This window comes from Arachis hypogaea, chromosome 9 (assembly GCF_003086295.3).
Source record: "Arachis hypogaea cultivar Tifrunner chromosome 9, arahy.Tifrunner.gnm2.J5K5, whole genome shotgun sequence".
Taxonomy (NCBI): Eukaryota; Viridiplantae; Streptophyta; class Magnoliopsida; order Fabales; family Fabaceae; genus Arachis; species Arachis hypogaea.
In genome coordinates this window covers 8,844,164-8,863,382 of record NC_092044.1, presented here as the reverse complement: position 1 = coordinate 8,863,382, position 19,219 = coordinate 8,844,164, and the positions used below count along the sequence as shown (strand labels likewise).

Here is a 19,219-nt window from a genome sequence, read left to right as displayed (position 1 = left end):
TAGAAGCCACAAAATCGTGAATTTAAAAGCCAATAACAAAAATATATGAAGAGAACAAGCCAATTAACATATTGAACAAAATATAGCAGCCAGAGTTTGTCCAGAAAATTCAGACAGCAGTTCAAACCCAAGATTTCAGCAAGAAAAAAAATAGAAGCTGCAATGCTACACACACACGCACACAAATAAAGACGACAAACATACCCCACAAATGTTGCATTGAGATAGAAGTTGTAAAATAATCTGAGATTTTTTCATTACCTCGCAACAATTTCAATCTAATTATTACATATGCTAAGGAAAACCTTCTAGCATAAGGGGCACTATGGGGGAACAGCTTGATTTGAAAATCATTGTGACCTTGTGGGGAACAAGCAAAAACGAAGCATGAAAAAAAAAATCAGATAGCACAATAAAAATAGAAGTACTTGCATTACATTGAATTGAACCGCATCATAATCCAGATTCTGGTTTTTCCTCTTTAGGAGGTGCAAACTGCCTAGTGAGACGAGATCTCGTCCAGGGATCAACAGCAGCTCTCTGTGGTGGTTGTGGTGTTGGTGGCTTTGACTGTCTAAGCTCATTTTCCCGGTCAACAAACCTGTTAAAGACCGCAGAAGAAAATGATAAAAAAAAAAGAGCACAATTCTCCTCAATTAACCCATTTTAAAACCATTAACATGACTATAAATTAGCAATAACCACTTAATAGAATCAAAACAACTATGTTTCAGTTATTCGAACAAAAAAATTAGCCTTTTTTAACCGAAACAATCAGAGTTGACACATTTGTATAAATTTTATAAAATATCCAGAATTTCCAAAAAAAAAAAGGTTTTCAAAAAGCAAAACAAAGTAGCTTCTAATTAAAAACAATTTTCAGCTTTTTCAAGTTGTAAAATCACATTATAAGACAGAATTTTAAGTTAAAACTACGAAGTTATATTTGATCATACTCAATATAGGCGAGTGGTGCAGCATCACCAACTCGAATACGAGTCCTTAGCACTCTGGTGTATCCACCTTCTCTATCCCTGCATCACAAACAAAAGAATGACCATTCAGTGTTACACAATCAACAGAAACAACACAAACTTTTTAACTAGGGTTTGGATGAATCCGAATACAAACTTGTAACGATAAGATAGCTCAGTAAAAAGTTTGTGAAGGACATCATCTCCTCTCACAAAAGCACCAGCGCGCCTTGCAGCACACAAAGAACCCTAAAAAGCCACAATCAATCTATGAAGGAAGATTATATACACAAATTAATCATCAAAAGACTCTAGAATATTCTAATTCAACTGCTAATAAATTTATAGAACAAAAGGAAAGAGCAAAACCTCTTTGCCGAGCTGAACCATGTTGTCAGCAAGTCTGCGAACCTCTTTAGCCTGGAAATGAAGATGAAATGAAATGAAATGAAAATGAAATTGAAAAAGGAAGAAAGAGGGGAACCTTGGCAACAGTGGTTTCGATGCGCTCGTGCTTGATAAGCTGGGAAACCATGGTTCTTAGCATGGACATTCGGTGACCGGTGGGTCGACCCAGTTTCCGGAACTTCGTCATCTTCGGGAAAGTCACAGAGCACCCCTCTCTCTCTCACTCTCACTTTCACTTTCACTTTCACTTTCAGATTGGGAATCAGGGTTGCCGCCAAAGAGGGAGGGACACACTTCTGAGTTCTGAATTTCTGATTACGCTTTGGGCTTCAACGTGTTGTGTTCAATAACGGTTTTTTTAATTATTATTTTTAAAATTAATTATCAATGTAAATTTAGAAACAACAATGCAAAAAACATCATTATTATTGTCTCCTATACCACCTAATTGCTTCCAATGCAATCAATGGCATATAGCACTAAAAATGTAACAAAAAGATTAAAAAAAAAGCATAGCTTCACCAATAAATTTTGTTGATCTTTTTTGTTTCTACCCTTAGCATAGTGAGTCACTCATGCAAACAAAACCACGTGTACTCAGTGGCGAAGCTTGAAATAAAATTTTGGGGGGTCAAATAGAAGATAATTGTCAAGATGCTTTTGATATGGACCCCATTTAAGATAAGCTCGTCTAACCTCATCTCTCTGATTTGGGTGATATTGCCAAATTTAAAGCCGTTTTTCAGGGTATCGTTTCAAAGAATTATGGTCAAACTCATCAGATGTAGCTCTTTAAACTTTTGAAGGTTGTATCTTACTTTCTTCGTGATTCATTAAAGTAGAAGAATTATCTACAGATGTTGATATTATAAAAGTTATATGATTTCCTTCTTGAATATTAGCCTTCCTCTTAAAAAATGCATCATCAACTAACTCTTTGATATTTTATGATTACTTTATATAAAAATTTGAATATATATCCGATAAAATATATAAAAAAAAATTAGAAGGACAAATGTTAAAATTTATAATATTTATTGATTTTTTTTATCAATTTATACAAATACAATAATATCAATACTTATTGAATATTCTAATATTTTTTATCATATAAAAAATTAAATCAAATAAACAGTAAAATATAAAAGAATATTAAATTACATAAATAAAAAATACTTAATTTTTTATATTTGAACTCAAAAATAGAGGGAGTGTTGCTTATTGAATAGAGAGCTGCGAAATGCGAATACACTCAATTCAGTCCAAATCCAATATGTTTTGAATGTTTAAAACTAAAAATTATTGTGCAATAAAAGCAAGAGATGAAGATTAAACTTTGGTATTTTAAGTCATAATAAAATATTTGAACCAACTAAACTATTTTTTATTTTTTAAAAAAGTATTACTAATTTTTTTAATAAAAGTTTGGGGGGCCATGGCCCCTTTGTCTGAACGAAGTTCCGCCACTGCGTGTACTTGTTTTATATGCTAAGCATACATAGTGGAGCAAATTATGAGGCTACCAACAGTGCATCAAAGTTTTAGTCTTGCCAACTTCTTTTCCCATGTTCACATTAGGTATTTTCATGGTAAATGTTTTTGGGACTTAAATAAACTAAAAAAAATAAATAAATAAAATAAATAAATTGTTTAAATAAAAGTCAGTACGTCAATTTCAATGCATGATATTTTTTATTTTAAACATTAACGGATTAATAAACTCAAAACCATCTTGGTAATTAATAATAAAATTAAATATTTTCACACAATCCGTCTCACAAATAACATCTTATTGACCCACATTCCAAACTAAGAGATATCTTTTTCAAATAGCAAACAATTCTTCTTAAAAAATACTATTATTCTCAATCATTTTCGAACACCTTTTTTACCAACTCCCATTACAATCTCTAATAACACAAGCAAAACTAACACTATCACCCGAACCAAAATAACTAACATCACAATTAATCTTAAAATATCAATGGATGGGAGATTTCAAAAACCATTTAGAATAGAGGGAAGGGACATACGTTGTAATTCAAAAATATTCTTAAGCTTCTTTTCTAAAGCTAATGCCAAATAAATCACTTTTTTCGGAAGCCAAGTTTCATGAGGATTAAAGATGTCGTTATTCCTTACTCGACATATCCACTAAAGTCCTGAAAAGAACTTAAACGGATACTCTCTACTATGATACAAGAACCAGTTTTTCAAATCCAAATGATGACAAGAAATATCCAATCTATGTCATATAAGCTGAGCTTTTGGACAATTCCGAATACAATATAAAACCAATTCCTGACTAGAAAGACATTTTAGGTACCTATCCGATGACGACATCCCTCTTCTGAAGCAAAAACTTGCAGTAAAAAGAGCCTCCTTAAGACATAGCCAAGCAAAAAATTTGTGCTTTTCCAGAACAAACTAGTGTCAAAGCCAAAGCCAATTCTCTCGTTCCTCCCAACCAAACAGCTGCTTACACAACCACAAGTAACTATTACGTGAGTCATAGACTTTGACAGCAGACCTATACCAATACCAACCCACTTCCGGACCTGCTTGCACATTTAGATTGTAAGAAAGAATATTACCTTTCAGATTTTGAGATAAAGGTGAATAAAGAGTATCCAAATGCCACCTACTAACCGACCAAATATCCTGTATCCGGAGATTCGAATAAAAAATGTGAACATAATCCATCTCATTAGATAACTGTCTTTCTCTCTTCCAGCTAGAAAACCAAAAATTCTGGTTCAAATCCCTAATACACCAAGCAAATCCATCCTTCAACACTTCCTAAGCCTTGCAAAGACTCCTCTAAATGGGAGAGCCCTTGTTCTTAGGACAACTAAAATAGTCATATAGAAATGATCAGTATTTGTCATCCAATAATTAGACCATAACTTGTTTGGCTGCTGAAAAAAAGTCCAACTAGCTTCTTAAGAAGAGCAATATTCACACAATGAGGATCTCTAATCTCCAAACCTCCATGTTTTTTTGGAGTAACCAGTACCTTCCAACTAACAAGATTCAATCCTCTTCCATCAACTTGTCATTTTCAAAGAAAATTCCTCATCATAGACTCCAATTTATTAATAATTCCTTTGGAAAAAATAGAGACATGCATCTAGTACGTGGGAATAGTGGCTGCAACAGAATTAATCAAGTAGAGTCTATCAGCCCGATTAAATAAACTCCTTTTCCAGCTTGCTACTCTACCCCGAATCTTATCCAAGACACCATTGAAAGCTGAACGGGTCACCTTAGAATGGCTAAGGATAACTCTAAGATACTTGCCCAAGTCCTGAACAAATCTGATAGAGGATACCCTAGTGAAAACCTCTTTTCTTGTTGCAGAGACATTCTTGAAGTAAAGCACTTTAGATTTCTCTACATTAATCTTCATCCCAGATGTTTTGTAAAAAGTCTCTAAAATCAACATCACATTTTGCATTTGTCTCTTTGTAGCTTTACAGAATAAAAGCAAGTCATTTGCAAATATTAAGTGAAATATTCTTGGTCTCTCTCTAGAAATAGCAACCAATTTTCACAAGCCCAAATTAATCTGATGACTAATAAAGCATGCCAATCTCTCCATACACAACACAAAAAGATTGAGTGATATAGGGTCTCTTTGTCTAAGACCCCAACTAAGAGAAAATCTATTCAGACGATTCCTATTCCAAAGAATAGATAAGGAGGAAGCAGTGACACAATTCATAATCAAATTAATTGTAGGGCTGAAAAAACCAAAGCTCTTAAGGGTATAGGCTAAAAACCTCCAGTCAACTCTGTCATAAGCTTTCTCCAGATCAATCTTAAAGGCCAGTATGCCTTTCTTTGATTTAGTCTTCTTCATAAAGTAGATAACTTTTTGAGCAATAATGATATTATCAAGAGTTCCTCGTCCTGGAATAAATCCTCTTTGAAGCGGGCCAATAATCTTTGCAAGATGAGGACAGAACCTATTAACAAGGACCTTTGTGATGTTCTTGTAAACTACATTGCAGAGACTAATCGACCTAAAATCTTTCATAGATACCGATGATTCAACCTTTGGAATAAGAACCAGTAAAGACTCCATCATTCTCGGATCAAGAGTAACACCGGAGAATGCCCGCTTAACCATTTTCTAAACATTAAGACCAATGATCTCTCAATATTCCTTGAAGAAGAAAGCTTGAAACACATCAGGATCCAGAGCTTTAAAAGAGTTCATGTGAAAAACAGCTATTCTAACTTCCTCCATAGTAACTGGTGCCGTAAGATCATTGCAAGCTTCCTCATTCAGAGAAGGAAGGGGCACATCACCAAGACAACCCAAATCAACATCATCCAAACGACAGAATAAGCTTTTGTAGAAAGACTCTGCTTCTTGACTCATAACCTCTGGATCAGTTTCCCATATTCCATCCTTGAGAAAAAGGTCATGAATCTTATTATGCTTTCTTCGCACAAGAGTTTGAATATGAAAGAATCTTGTATTCCTATCCCCGAACCTTACCCATTGCTCTCTGGACTTTTGAAACCATAGGAACTCCTCTTGCACTAGAGTATTATTATAATCATCAAGCAAATGTTGCTTATTCTGGCATAAATAAATGCTATCCACCAATTCCAACTGCTTTTGTAAATAATTAATCTACTGCTCTAATTCATATTTCTTAACAAAAATATTACCAAACACCTTTTAGTTAAACTCTAATGAATTCTTCTGCACTTCCGAAAGCTTGCCATAAATCCCTCTATTACCAGACCACCATGACTGATTCACAATATCCTTATAGCCAGGATGAGTAGCCCAAGCAACAACAAATTGGAAAGGTTGATTCTCTTTAGGCTGAGGACGACCTTTACAGCGCACCAGAATAGGGCAATAATCAGACTAAAGCCTATTTAAAACTTCTACATAAGCCTTTGGAAAGATAGATAACCAACTACGATTTATACAGACTCGGTCAATCTTTTTTGCCACATCAACATAATTTTTCACCCTCCTGTACCAAGAAAATTGCCTCCCAATAGTCTTCAGATCAAACAAACCATTATCCCCTGATGAAATAGCAAACCTGTCTGCAAGGTCCTTGAAAAATCATGGACTGTGTAACAAGATAACCCTAAAGGAGAACCCTTTTATTAAATTGAGGGCTACCATAAATATCACTACAACTCCAAATTAAATTATCATATTGAACCTTAACAGTAACACCCTGATCAATAGCATCAATGAACTTACAACAAACACCCTGCATAGAGGATAGAAACCAAATACCCCCTTATGCCTCTTTGCTTCTACTATACCAACAGAGTGATACCCAACATTTCTAAAAACAATTTTAAATGCTGAAAAGGGGAGTGAGTTTCAACCACAATAAAGAAAATAGGTCTAAATTTCCTAACAAGTTCCTTACAATGCACCCGGGCTAATTTATTAGAAGCACCCCTAATATTCCAAACAATCATATTTAAATTATCCATAAATAATAGTGACAGAATAAATAAGAACATAAACTCTAAATAGAATCACTAACCTCAATAGGTGGTTTGTCTTGCGGTACTGGCACACTCTTATCCTCAATAATTGTCACTCTCGGATCCCCCAACGCTGCACCCGCTATGCTTCCATCTACTAAGGTTTCCTCCATTGTGCCACCATTTTTATCAACTAGCGAGTTTTGTAAGGAGGAAGACCATGGACGCTTCCAGAGAGAAATTTTACGACGTGCAGGAGTTCTATGCGATAGAGATGGTGCAATTTCATGTTTTTCTTGCTGCCCCATCCTAATGCCAATTGATTTGCCTCCATCACCATGCAAATTAGGTTTTGAAACCTTTATCCAACCATATTTGTGCTGCTTTTCATCTTGGTCCTTCAAACCTGATGGATGGCCCATTGTGAATTTTTTCTTACGCAGCACTTATTGCCAGCCCTCTCTATCATCCATGCATGTCTCATTAACATGACCATCAGGCACGTAAGAAGCCAATGATTCCATAATGGCATCCTTCCCTTTAACAACTTCTAATTTTTCGCCTAAATTACGCGAATTCTCACCCAAATCACGAGCTTCCGATTCAACCTCTTTTTGAATTTCATGATTGTTGTGTGGCACTAGTGTTAGGACTTCATTATTTTTTTCATCACTAAAAGAATCACAATTTCCTTTCGAGGACTCCTTCTCCATGCACAAGTAGAACAAATCAGCTATAAACTCTCGTACTCCACTTCACAAGTCATACCCTCCACTATAATATGTTTGATTATAGGCAACCCAAGATTAATTTGAACACAAGTTCGGGCATATTTTTCTCTTTCTACAAGCTTAGTGGCCAAGTCTACTTTCACCAGAACCCCTGTTGCAGAAGCAATTTGCAACATTGCTTGTTTCTGGTAGCACCAAATTGGAAGTCTCGAGACTCGAATAGATACTAGCGTTGATCTGAAGGATTGTTCGCATGGCCTAAAATCCATGTCCTATGACTTTACTGCAACATAGTGACTGTCTATCAACTATGGGCCACTAAGTATGACTTTTTCATGATCCGCAACAATATCAAATTTAACCAAAAAATACACAAACCCCATATCCAACAAATCAAACTCTCCTTTGATGTGCCATATTATCCGAAAGTTATGCATAAGAGTCGTGTAGCCATAATGCTTATCCAGCACCTTGATCACAATGGCTTCCTTATATGGTTCAGCTAGACAACTTTTTGCCTTCTTCGTAAAATTGACACTTGGTGGACGAGAATCACCCTACTTACCTGTCAGCGTCACGATACCATCTCCAGATAAAGACCTACTAATGCGAAGGCCTTAGACTTTCTGCACCAATGACCTTATCTCTAAAAGAGACCTTGGATGGCTTTTCTAAACCCTCTCGAAAAGAACCCTCCTTAACACCACATACACACCCTCCTACGCTCTCCCCCTTATCTCTTTCAATGGCATGGCTATCTTCTTCATCGTGTTTCACCCTTAAACGCTCGCCCCCGCTCTCTCCTTCTCTCATTCTCACCGAGTACGTACTCTTTCTCTACTAGGATTTTTTTTCTAAAAGTTATTGGCTAATTTTTTTGCAATGCTAGGGTTTCTTTTTTCAATGTAAATGAAATAGAAATTTTTGGCTAATTTTTTTTTTGTATGAAAAAAATATTGGTGTTTTTGTTAAAAATGAAATTATTTGGTGTAATTACGTATGAGTAGATTTTGCGAGTCAACACGCAGGGTACGTGTTGGACATGTGTCATCATTCTATCAACACGTAGGGTGTCTGTTGGACATGTGTCATCATCCTCGCAACACGCAAGGTGCGTGTTAGATACGTGTTACCTTTTTTGCACATCCACAATACTATATAATACACTTCAAATATTAATATTCAACCAAAACACTATTTTTATCTTTATATTGAAAATAATTTTTGAAAATTTTTTATACTAATAATTTTTAATATTTTATTATTATTTTATTTGTATAAATATTAAATTTTTTTAATTTATATTTATAAATTTTAAAAAAATATATGAATTGATTTATATATATAAAATTTTATTAAATATAAATACAAATTATATGACTTTTATAATTAAAATAGTAAAAATTATTACTGATATAATATTGCCTAAATGAAATTATGCTCTTAAAATATATCTTTGTGAGAATCATAAATAAAGACTTGCTGAATGAAAAGAAAAATTTATACAATAAATATCTAAATATTTAAGTAGTATTTTTGTTTTTTTTAATTTTATAATTTTTTATGAATTTAATTTTTTGTATATAGATCATGTAAAATATTTTTTTAAAAATAGTTAAATATCTAATTGTATATTATCATAAGTATTATAGAGTCGGCATAATTTATTTATTTTTTTATCAATATTTAATAATAAATGTATTTTTATAAACTGATATTAAAAATAGGCCCAAATAGACTAGTAAGAGTTTTTTTTGTAGACTACATATGATATAAAAAGAAAAAATGGTAGAAAAAGAGAAAAAAAATAGACAAGTTAATTGACTTAGTTTCTATCTAAATATATAAAGTGATAAATCTTATCTTAAGGCTGAAAGTCATTTCTTATACTTTTCCATAATTGAATCAGTATTTTTAGTCATAAAATAAGTTATATGATTGATTATTTTTCGAATCAATGTGAAATAAGTTTTTTAATATTAACTCAAAATCTCTTAAATTTTTTTATTATTTTTTTTAAATAATATTATCAAATTTCTTTTTATGCATCATAAAAAAATGTTTAAACAATCCATTTCATAAAAAATATTATAAAAACTATATTCTCAAATAAGGATTATATTAAATCCCTTCAAATAACATAAAACTAATCTAAAAAATACCAACATTTTCTAACTTTTTAAAATAACCTTTCACCTTACACACATCCAAATTACAAATATGATTACCAAAATCGGTTGATCTACTAAGAGGACTTTAGAACATTAAAGGTCACTAAGCTTTTTTCTTATGATAATATTAAAAATAAATAATTTTAAATTATTATTTAAAAATTTATTTTAAATATATAAATTTAATTAGATAATCGTATACAATTTATTAGCATCGAAATTATAATATTTTTATATTATTAATTTTTATCAACAATTATACTACTTGTGTATTAAAAATTAATTATCAATTAATTACTATGTATAAAATTATGTATTTAATATTTTATAAAAAAACTTTATTTTTAATTATTTATCCGCTACAGAATTTGTTATTTTACTATAATAAATTTAATTATTTTAACAAATAAAAATAACAAAAAATAACGAATTAACAGATTAAATTGTAATAATATTATAACAAAAAATTACAAATATCAGAAAACAAATAAAATTACTAGTATTATCGCAAAAAACTAAAAAATATTTAAATTATCTAATTCACTACAACTGCTAATAATAATACTAATCCAAAAAATTATACTAATAATAATACATTTTAAATATTAAATTTTAAATTAACAAAAATACTAAACTTATATAATTAGTCCATCTCAAATAATTAATAATGTGTTCTTCTACAGAGGTATTGTAAGAACCCAAAATATTAATCGATTAATTAACATAAAAAATAATAAATTAATTGTCTGAAATAGGTTCTAAAAATTTAGAATGTTAATTAGAAAATTTAAATATGATATTTAGACTCGATAGATTTTTTTGAGTTGAAAAATATAATATTTCGAAAAATTGCGTAAAAATACGTATCGGTAAATTAACCGGCAGTACCAGCGTAAGTATATCCGGTATTGTACGAGAATGATAAAAACAATAGAAAAAGTTAAAATAAATTAAAGTTGAAAACCGGGAACTAATTTTAAAAGTTTGTCCCGAAATCAAGTCAAACGGAGCAAAAACGCTAACGAGTAGGCCCAAGCCCAACATATATAAACACTTAAAGACATCCATTTCAGCTCATTAAACACATTCAAGAGAGGGAGAGCTGCTGAAGTGAGAAGAGAGGGAGGGTTTCCAAAGTTACTATTCACATACAACTTCAATCTATCATATCTTGAGTTACAGTGCTCCGATTCGAGTGTTGCCAGCGGCTACGCGAAGCTTTTACCGAGCCCGTTACTTTCATGTAACTTTTGTAGGTAAGATTTTGAAATTTCTTCTACTTCCTGCAGCCATAAAAATCCGAAAATGTGGGTGATGGTTTTGAGTAAATTTTTGTGTTTTCAATTGATTAGGTGATATCTAAGGTTAGGCTATTGGTGGTTTGTGCCCCCAAACACCATCGGAAAAGGTAAAAAAACTCTTTACCTTGTGAAATTATGTATATGATGACCCTAGGTTGATTGATTATGAATTATGTGTGTATATAGCTTGAAGTTATGATTGTTGGCATTTATTTGGAGCTTTGGATTGATTGTTGGTGATTGGAGGCTTGAGTTGGACTCAATTTTGGGATTTTGGCATATTGGGAATCGGTCAAGGTATGGTTTTGGTTTCCTCTATGTAATATATAATATTTCTAGATACTTATGCTAATGACCCATAGGATAGACTTAGATTGAATTGATTGTTGGATTTGATAATGTATGATGGAGTTGTTGATTTGATGAATTATGATGTTGCACTTTGATAATATTATTCATTATTGGAATGAGGCTTGAACTTGATGATTTGGAGTGTTTATAGTGAATTTTAATGTTTAATGATGTTGGTGAAAGTTGAGGATAGTGGAAAGATGCATTGAGTGAGAAATTGTGGATGAAATGAGTGGAACTGTATGTTGGTAGGATACACAATGACATAGAAGATGCATGAGTAATATTTAGTCAACTTGAAACTGTTTTGGGTGTGGTATATTTGGTTTTGATTGGGTTTTTGTTATGAATTTGGAAAGTTGAGAACCTTGTTTTTTTTGTAAAAACTCGTTTTTGGTAAACTTTGACGGATCATGACTTGACTCTCAAAGGTTGAAATTGAATGACTTTGTTTTAAATTAAAGATGACTTTGAGAGTTTTAAATTGATATAAAGTTTGTAGAAAATAGATTTTTGTAGAGAAAGTTATGACTATTTAAAGTTGGGTGCCAAAAAATAGAATTACGTAACATTTGAATTTTTCTATGTTTGGTATGGGCCGCATATGCGACAGGGGGCACGCAACGCGACCAACCCATTCAAGTTGGGTAACTCACGTACGCAAAACACTGCCTGCGTACGCGAGCAAAAAAATTTTAACCCTTGCATACGCGAACTTTAACACACAATACAAGCAACCCATTCGGGTTGGAACACTCGCATATGCGAGCAGGTGGTTGAGTACGCGACCATCCCTTTTTCAACAGCATGCATACGCGAGACCCCTATTTTGTTGAAAAATGATTTTTATGTTTTTAAAGGTTCTCTAATCTTTCTAAACTTCCCTAAGATGCAGTTTAAGGGTAATATAATTAGGCCTAAGGATTAATAGAGGATAATTAATAACTTACGTAGATGAATTTTGTATAAATTTTAGAAGACGGAGACTTAAGTTTCTGGTGTATTGAGGATGGATTAGAGTGTGTAGACACTATATCCTGGACCGTGTTCCGAGCACAATATCTCGGGGGTTTCCATTATGAGACCAAAGGGCGACATCTCCATGGAGATGTGTCGGGTTGGAAGTTGAACCGATAATGTGATATCACAACCAATAGGTCAGACATTCATCATGTGCATCTTCTATCTGTTTGTTTGCTTTGTCGACTTGAAACTGCTTGCCTAGTTGTATAACATGATTAATTGGTACTTGAATTTCTTGATATACATGCTATACTATGCTTACTTATATTGTTATTACTTGTGTTTTCTACTAGGATTGAGGAGGTTTGGAAGGCGGCGGTGATGGGATCGCATGGCAGTTAGGTAGGTGAAGACTGTGGGACAGCGAAGAATTGTTAGATTAGAAATCCACTAAGCTAGATCCCCTTATTTTATCTATGGTTTTAAGTCATGGTTTTAAATGTACTTATGTTTTAAGCTTGAATCTCGTGATGGATATGAAGTTCTAGGATTGCCTCTGGAATCCCGGAGTCTTATATCTTACATCACTGGGCACTGTTACCATACTGAGAGCCTCCGGTTCACATTTCATACTCTGTTGTTATTTTTCAGATGCAGGTCCAACCCTCCTCGATGAGTTGCTTGATGGTGACAGAGCGGAGGACCCTTATTCCACATTGGAGTCTTTTGGTTATTTTGATTAGTTCTCTCACCTTTTATATTTATATTTGTCTTAGAGGCTTATTTTGAGAGAGATACTTTTGTGTATGCAGTTTTATCTTTCAAAAATTCTGTATTGTCTGTATATAACTAGCCGGCTTAAACTCCACGAGTTGCGGCTAGATCTTTATACTATTATGCTCTTATATATCTATATATGTTTTGATATCTGTATGTATATCTTGTGCCTCGATTAGAGTTGTATATATATATATATATAAGCCTTAGACTTGTCGTAACCTTTGATTAACTTTTTCTTTACGACTAGAGGTAAGGCTTAAGGTAATTAGAGTGTTACACGTATAATCACGTACCATTTTTTTAAATAACACACTACTCACTCTCCACACCAAAAATTACCTTCCTCCCTCTCTAACTCTCTTAACAAAATCCTCCTCGCCAATAATCACCTTCTAAATCACACTACCATGCACAACGAACAATGAAGCATGCAAAGCTCCTCCTCCCACCTTTTAAAGGAACAAAGACATTACTACATTGGCGTTCCCAGCGTACGGATATTGGGTGCATAGAGATAGTCGGTCAAGTGGTCAACATGCACCCTACATGTTGACACGTGGCAGTGGAATGTTGATAAAGGTGGATTGAAAACCAGCGTCGAATTTCTGCTCTTAGAACATAGACCCTACGTGTTGCTAAGGTGTTGACACGTGGTAGGGGAACGCTGATAAAGGTGCATTGGAACGAAGCATGGAATCTCTGCTCTTACAACACGGACCATATGTGTTGCCTGCATGCGCGAAATGTGTAGTCAGAATCTCTGCTAAAAAAAATTTTTACTGCTTCAACACGCAGGATGCATGATGACCAGAGCTTGATACGTGGCTAATCTCTACTAAAATCTCTATAAAAGTTGCTTTGAAATTCGATATGGAATCCCTACAAACTCAACAGGCAGACTACGTGGTGTGTAAGAGGTTTTGCAACTCCACACTCCTACAAAACATTGCATATAGCAATATTCCACAAATACACCATTTCTTTATCCATACTAAAAATAATTTCTCATGATACACTGATATATCAATTTTTTTTTGTGAGTAATTGTTTTTATATAAAAGTAATGTTTAATTATTTTGTTGATCCCTATAGTTTCGCGAAATTTTTAATTAGGTCCCTATACTTTTTGTCCTTTTAATTGAGTCCTTGCACCAAATTTTTTTTAATTAGGTCCCTACACTTTTTTTTCTTTTTATTTGAGTTCCTGCACCAATTTTTTTTAGTTGAATCCCTATAAAATTAAGCTAATTACTGTCAAGAAGGACCTAATTGAAAAAAAAATTTGCTGCAGGAACCCAAATAAAAGAGAAAAAAAATATAAGAATCTAATTAAAAATTTTACAAAACTATAAGACCAACAGAATAATTAAACCTAAAAATAATTATTAGATGATTAAAAATATTTAATTAAATTAATTTCCAAGCATTTTTAACTTTCACATAAAGACAAAGTTGTCACCTTTTTGGTGACGATGGTCTGCAATTCGTCGGTTGCGAATTCCATGCACGGGCTCCAGCGAGTCTACTTCCAATGCAAAACCACTTTAGTATTCACTATTCAGAAAAAAAAAACACACTCTCTCTCTCTCTCTCTCTCTACACCCCCTCAAAGGCTCAAACCAAGAAACCGCTGATAAACCATTAGGTCCGTGTGTGATAAACATTTAATGCTTGTGATTATGTAGAAGATCATGCCATTTATATGTATTTGTTGGCTGCTTTGACTTATTTTTTGTTGGCTCCAAATATTTTTCTATAATAATAATGATATTGAACATTTTTTTGTGGACACCTAAAAAGTATTGTTATTTTGCATATGCATCGAAAGCCAATATTCAATGGTGGTACTTTGGCTAAAGTCCACGGTGGGAATCTTTTCTGCCAGCAATTCTATAATCTTCTTTGTTCGTCCAAGCATTTCAACTGCATCTCTAACACTATCCTCTCTCTCTGCAACAGTGCTGTTGGAGCACTTGGCTGATATAGCATAGGGTAAGTTAGTGAGACATGCACCCAATATATCAGATATCGTTCCTGTTAGTTCTTCAAACAATATCTCACTCCTAAGATCTTCAATGCTTCCATAATTTAATAAAACAGTTTGGCTTATTCTATACATTGCATTAGATGCCAATACTTCAATGGGCCATGATGAAGGTGGTTCTCTATTGCATATGTCTCTATACTTGGCCTTATACTTGCCATACCTGTTCTTTGCATCTTCACCTAGTGTCTCCAATGTCTCTCTGGGGCTTTTACTTTGATGGGAGAGCTTATAAAGGTCCACATCTAGACTTTGATCAATTTCCCTTCTTTGTCAATGTTACACTCTATGAACTTCACATAGTAGAGCCCTTCACTTAGAGCTCCTATGAACTTCTTCACTAAAAGCATGTCCATGTTTGGAAGTGCCATTATTATGCATCCTAGTGTCACCAGAGGAAGTGCCCAACCATATGGTGTAGTTTCCTCATCGTGCAAAGAGGAAACTTGGTCATTGTCCAATGTTGTCACCCTCTTAAATCCTTCCAAGATTTCTCCGTTATTAGTTCAATGACATGTTTTGGCTCCTTTTTCTCTCCTACATGAAACAATTGATTAGTTGTTTTGTGAATGTCTTTCATCATCACCTCAACTAATTCTTCCTCTCCTTCAAGATGTAGAACAAAACGCCTTAGATCCGGGCCAGACTGTGGCTCTGTTCCTGAGCTAGTAGTTGAGACATTACTGCAACAATCACGAGCTGCTAACATAAAGTACAAGAGGATTATTGAAACGAACTGGGTCACTTTGTTGATCAGCACAATCCCTTTCTGTAGCTTAATTAATAACCGGAACAAAAGCACTTTTGCATCATGGGCCTTCTTTCTGAACCATTTGTTATGAATATGAAAGCCAAGAGGCCTTTCTTTCATTAGAAATAGACTCTCAGTCCAGTACCCTTCTACATGGAATCTTCTATTTGTATTGTTGCTCCCAAGTCTAGAAGCTTTCCTTATATATCTTAGAGCCTTGAACCACCGAACTGTAGGAGCAATAGTTCCTACTACCACTGCAGCAGTCTGAACTATGAGAATTAATAAAGTGGACCATTGGTAGTCGCTAGCATTATTGCAGTCGCCATAATATTCTAAGAAGAAATACCGAAGAGTCATAGCCTCTAGTAATGTCAATGTACTAAGAAGACAGTAGGCACCGGATGTAGCACATGTTACTGACCTTGCAAGGACAATTTGGGGGCTGCTAGTGTGTGCCATCATCCAGTCTGCCATCAATTCACTTCCGAGATTGTTGATGACTTCACTATTTAGTCCGGCTTCCTCATCTATCTGGTTAGTGCATTCTTTCTGCCCCTCCTTATTGATCTCATACTTAAGCTCCAAGTCACGTTTCATCATTGAAATAGCTATTGCCGAGGAGAACATGCTCAACAACAAAATGAACATGATGCATATCATAATAATATGTTCAATCAAGAAGTAGTTAGAGATAACACCAGTTGCAAGTTGGATGATGATGTTGACAATCACCGTGATCACGAGTATTCCCATGGCTATAATGTTCATAGGGTTGATGCCAATAGAAGGCATGGAATTACCTATTGAAGTGAAAATAAAATGATTAATGATCTGAATTAACTCTATAAAAGTGGTAGCTAGCCTTGCAGTTATGAGTTAACTATATATGTAAAAGTCTAAAGTATATCACTAACTTATATTTACCCATGATAGTGCAGATGAAGGCACTGCTACAGAGTTTTGCTAGCTGTTCAACATATCGTGGCATGGAGGTGGTGAGATCAACCGACAGCTTGAGTGCAACGGCGATCACTATCAAGGAAGTGGCATTAAAGCAGAAGTAGTTGCAAGGGAACCAGAACTTGCTGCTGTGGAATCCTTGAAAGAGATCAGCAGACATTGCAAAGAGACAGGCAAGGGATGCTACTGCTATGTATGCCCCAATCACTGGCATAGGTTGGCCAAACTTGTCTTTGCCAGGGTACTCACCCTGGTTATCGCAATAATATATGCTGGTTGTGTTATATTCAGAAAAGCTAAAGTACATCTTTAAAGGAGTGATACTGTGATACTGCTTCTCTTCTTGGATCGGATGACTGCTTATGTTTTTCTTGCTAGAATACTTTATATCAATGTCGTAGCACCTGATTTAGTTATGGTTACAAGATGATGACCTTTTCTAACGCGTTGTGAAGACCATTCACTTTGAATTCGTAAGAATTTTCCTATTTTTCATTGACTTCCCACAACATTCTGCCCCTCTATTTAATATTTGTTTTATACAAAAAGTATTATTAAATTATGCATTATGCTGTTTATACTATTATTCTATTCTATTGGAGTCATATCTTGGCTTAATTAGCTTTATCTTTACTAGTTTTGCCTGTTAATTTATTTATTTTTTAGTTAATTCCTGTTTTGTTTCTAACATATTTATTTTACTTTTGTGTCCTATTTTGCAACAGTTGCACATTGTTTTAAACAAATACTCGCAACAAAGAATGAAAATTTACTTATTTTATAAAATGCTAATAAATCACACCATATATAACATAAAATTTAGATTTTCTGGGTGACAGGTAGCTGTTGCTATTTATGAAGATGGCGATCATTCACAAGCAGGAAGCCGCCCCTATTGACTCCATATGAAACAGCAGTTAAGCAAGTTGACCAGGGAAGACTTGCTGAAAGCAGCATTGATTTTATTTTGAAAAGATACAGAGGTGGATTTTAACCATACAACACATTTGACCTTTGTTGGTTCCGAAAGTGCATGTTGAAGACTTGGTAAACTTCTTGGAGTCAATGAAAATGACTGGCTTTAATGACTAGTTTCAAGTCAAAGATGAAAAGGTCACTCAGTGTTGTGATGCCCGCAACTTATTTGAGAATCAAAGTTTCAAAAGCGATGTGAGGCAGATAGAAGTTATATTACAGTTGAGTGAGATTGAAAAAATGGATAGCCATGTGAGTGTTAAGGTATATTACTATGGTAAGATTAAACTACACACACCGAAGGGAGTACAATTTGTATGCCAGTATCCATGTACCTTTGCTGTTCCTTTCACAATTTCCTTTGGAGAACTTACAACTACAATTTGTCAAAGTATAGATATTCCAAGAATAAAGGTGACAAGGATTTTGTAGAGGCATCCTTTAGTAATATTTGGCGGGTTTATACAATTTCAAGCAATGTATGTCACAGATGAAGTAAGTATGCAAAAAATGTTTTCGATCTATTATCAAGTTCAATTACAAGTGTTAGTTGTGGAGTTGTATGTTGAGTTCAAACTACTGACTTTAGTGGTTGAAGAACCCGACCTAATCAGGGAATGGGAAGGTTAGAACAGTGAAAATGAAGAAGAATTTGAAAGTAATCATGAAATTATTGATTCAAATGAAGATATGGATCAGGTTTGCAGCACTAGGCTTACCCTTTCTCAAGATCATTCTAAATTGCACTCAGATACCATTGCTGAAGCGATAAAGTCATTGGTAAAAGCTAACTCGTCTCTAAAAATTTAAGAAGTTCAGTCGAGGTACAATTATACGATAAGTTATCACAAAACATGGTTGGTTAAACAAAAGTCAATTGAAAAAACTTTTGGTGGGTGGGAATCTTCATATGAAATTTTGCCCGTATGATTTAAAGCATGTCAAAAAGAGCCTTTTACAGCGGTCAAGATTGAAACTATACCTGCCTACTATGGGAATGAGTTGGCTCATGATTTTCGAATAATGCATAGAGTCTTTTGGATTTTTTATCCTTGTATTAGAGCATTTAGATATTGCAAACCACTTGTACAGGTAGATAGAATACATTTGTGCTGGAAATATAAAGGAACTCTATTAGTTGCAATTTCAGAAGATGGCAATCAGAATATTATGCCTATTGTCTTTGCCATTGTCGAGGATGAGACTTCTGATGCATGATACTTTTTCCTCAATAATTTGCGAAAATATGTGGTGACTCGAGATGGCACGGGCTTTATCTCTAATCAACACGACTTTATTAACTCAATTATAACTCGTAGTAATGGAGCATGG

At 34.0% G+C, this 19,219-nt stretch overlaps 1 protein-coding gene, 1 long non-coding RNA gene and 1 pseudogene across 2 annotated transcripts; 1 reads left to right on the top strand and 2 right to left on the bottom strand.

The window, feature by feature from the left end:
• Window positions 1–231: 231 nt before the first annotated feature.
• LOC112710278 (uncharacterized) lies at window positions 232–1,889 on the bottom strand. Its single transcript, XM_025762436.3, has 5 exons — window positions 1,459–1,889; window positions 1,344–1,394; window positions 1,132–1,223; window positions 957–1,034; window positions 232–601 (listed from the first exon to the last, which is right to left on the bottom strand). Exons 1-5 carry the CDS (start codon window positions 1,567–1,569, stop codon window positions 454–456), a joined length of 480 nt encoding a protein of 159 aa, XP_025618221.1. The 5' UTR covers window positions 1,570–1,889; the 3' UTR covers window positions 232–453.
• Window positions 1,890–10,838: 8,949 nt separating this feature from the next.
• LOC112712890 (uncharacterized) lies at window positions 10,839–13,256 on the top strand. The gene is made up of 5 exons (XR_003157956.2): window positions 10,839–11,015; window positions 11,112–11,167; window positions 11,247–11,357; window positions 12,728–12,776; window positions 13,026–13,256. It is a non-coding gene; the product is annotated as an uncharacterized lncRNA (long non-coding RNA).
• Window positions 13,257–14,946: 1,690 nt separating this feature from the next.
• LOC112710276 (uncharacterized) lies at window positions 14,947–17,252 on the bottom strand (annotated as a pseudogene).
• Window positions 17,253–19,219: the final 1,967 nt, after the last annotated feature.

Coding starts and splice junctions, on each gene's coding strand:
- LOC112710278 (XM_025762436.3), bottom strand. CDS start 1,569: ATGACGAAGTTCCGGAAACTGGGTCGACCCACCGGTCACCGAATGTCC. Junction 1,395..1,458: donor TCGAAACCACTGTTGCCAAG/GTTCCCCTCTTT, acceptor CTTCATTTCCAG/GCTAAAGAGGTTCGCAGACT. Junction 1,035..1,131: donor GAGCTATCTTATCGTTACAA/GTTTGTATTCGG, acceptor TTTGTGATGCAG/GGATAGAGAAGGTGGATACA.